A 2,007-nucleotide genomic window follows, 5' to 3' on the forward strand; every position below is an offset into this window, starting at 1 on the left:
TATTCCCCAAGTTTCCAATCTTCTTGCTTTCATGCTTGGTGTGAGCATTGAATTTTACCCAGTCGGGTTTCTTCCAAGAGAATAACGCTCGGTCCAGACGAGCAAGGGCAATCGGAATGTCATTGTTTCCGACGATGACATCAAATAAGGTGACGTAGTGATCACTGTCCGGTGCCTCTATAGCCGTCCAATTGATAATTTGACATTCCCGGTTCAGCGTTACGTCAGGGGACGATCCGAGGTTTCGTGCATAGTCATAACTGGTGCGGTCACCTGTTTTTGCTACATTATAACCCGTATCAGCACACCAAGTGGTTATTGCTTTACCTCCTGCATCAGGAGGGACCTCTCTGTCCCGGAGATATGAATGTGAATTCACGTCGGCACCTTTGATGTGTGACTCATCTCGCTCCAGTGCGGCAAGTTTCTCCAAATTCTCGGCACTTCTTCTTCTTGGAAAGTAGGCTGGCGTGAGCGTTAATCTTTCTTCCTCTGATACATGGATAGTGGCGCTTACATGCTCTAGCTGTCCTACTTTCTTCTCACCAACTTCAATCGGAAGGTTTTCCCGTGCCAGGATAGATACTTCACCGCCATTCACGTTTCTTGCTGCTCTGTATTGTTGAAAGAGAGGTAGATGGAGACTTTGCTCTTCCAGAGAGGAAAATTTCGTCTCGCACAGTAAGTAGAAGCTTACCCTTTCTTCAATGAGTATCCTATGAAGAGCCAATCTCTTGCCTTGTGTGAGCCCGGCGCAATTCCACTGGGGTCCACGAAAAACAGGGCCTGGGTTCTTCTCCACATCACCACTTAGCAGTATCTCGGCGCGAATAATACTGCTGATGGTGCGCCTGCACATGCCTAGGGAAAGATATTGATAATACCGTGTCTCCGCCTGACTTGCTGCTTGTCCCATAGCTAAATGATGCCGTAGTCCCTGCACCAGCGTCCGCTTCCTTACAAAAAAGGCGGTTGCTGGCTCTTTGCTTCCCCAGATGAGACGGGGTACTGGACCCTGGAACCACGATGGGGTGGCCGGCATCGCCAGGAACCACAAATATGTCTTCTTGCTCTCTGTAAGTTCAGGTTCCCATCCAAAATTGCCTGTATCTCGTACTTTTTTATTTTTTGTAGGGTTGACATCAGAAACAGGAGAAATAACAATTTCCTGGTTTATATATTCCTCTTCTCTTTTAACAATTTCTCTGAGCGCGCAATAGTTATTTGGATGAGGTAAAAGAGCATATACTATAAGCAACTTCTCACTAAAATTATTCGACTTCCTTGACACTTTAGAGTAATTCCAGCATGTCTCTCTCTCTGAATTTTCTTTTTTCTAAATCTCTCATCATTATCTATTGAAGGTATTTCAGCCACAAACGAGTAATCTCCAGTTGTCCACATCCTCTTTACATCGTTCGAAACAAATTACATATACTCATCTTCTACAATTTTAGGTGAAATAGATTCACCTGTACTTTCAGCCAAAAAGCTGTATAGCTATGCACACAAACTATTTTCCATAGAAATAAAATATAAATAACTCACTATTGCGTAGTTGCTTCCTATATACCTAATAAACTACTATTAATAAATTAGTGAAAACTTAGAATATCTTATAATATCATTTAATATATTGAAAAAAACCATTTGTGGCACTATAGTGGTTATTCAAAGAAAACACGTTTGCATAAAAAAACAATTCAATGATATTATTATGGTGTATGTGCTTAAGTACATATGCACATTTTGTGTAAATTATATTTCATTGCACATTGAAATTTATTGCTTTAGTAATTAGTTTCAGTTTAACCTGGTTCAGCACAGTGCTGGAATTTTTTTCTATTTCCTCTCTTCACACATAATCTCTATGAATCACCATGGGAATTGTAACGGCTAGTTGCACTGATCACATGATATATACAAAAAATTAACACCTTTCCATGCCACCTACCTCAACCATCTAGTTTAGTCATTACTCAAATTATAGCGACATTATGAAGCACG

At 41.0% G+C, this 2,007-nt stretch overlaps 1 protein-coding gene and 1 pseudogene across 2 annotated transcripts in view; both read right to left on the reverse strand.

Moving 5' to 3' along the window:
- TEOVI_000426100 (Endonuclease-reverse transcriptase/Reverse transcriptase (RNA-dependent DNA polymerase), putative) overlaps nucleotides 1-1,042 on the reverse strand; it is a gene marked incomplete at both ends in the record, with an annotated part of 1,140 nt that extends 98 nt beyond the window's left edge. Inside the window, one exon of the mRNA XM_067227054.1 lies at nucleotides 1-1,042. Within this exon, the coding sequence (XP_067083155.1) occupies nucleotides 1-1,042 (1,042 nt within the window).
- Nucleotides 1,043-1,054: 12 nt separating this feature from the next.
- On the reverse strand, nucleotides 1,055-1,557 carry TEOVI_000426200:pseudogene (annotated as a pseudogene). Its single transcript is given in 3 exon segments — nucleotides 1,055-1,327; nucleotides 1,329-1,334; nucleotides 1,336-1,557. Coding segments are annotated over 3 exon segments (501 nt in total).
- Between the last annotated feature and the right edge of the window lie 450 nt (nucleotides 1,558-2,007).

Source organism: Trypanosoma equiperdum (genome assembly GCF_001457755.1).
Source record: "Trypanosoma equiperdum strain OVI genome assembly, contig: ctg_884, whole genome shotgun sequence".
NCBI lineage: Eukaryota > Euglenozoa > Kinetoplastea > Trypanosomatida > Trypanosomatidae > Trypanosoma > Trypanosoma equiperdum.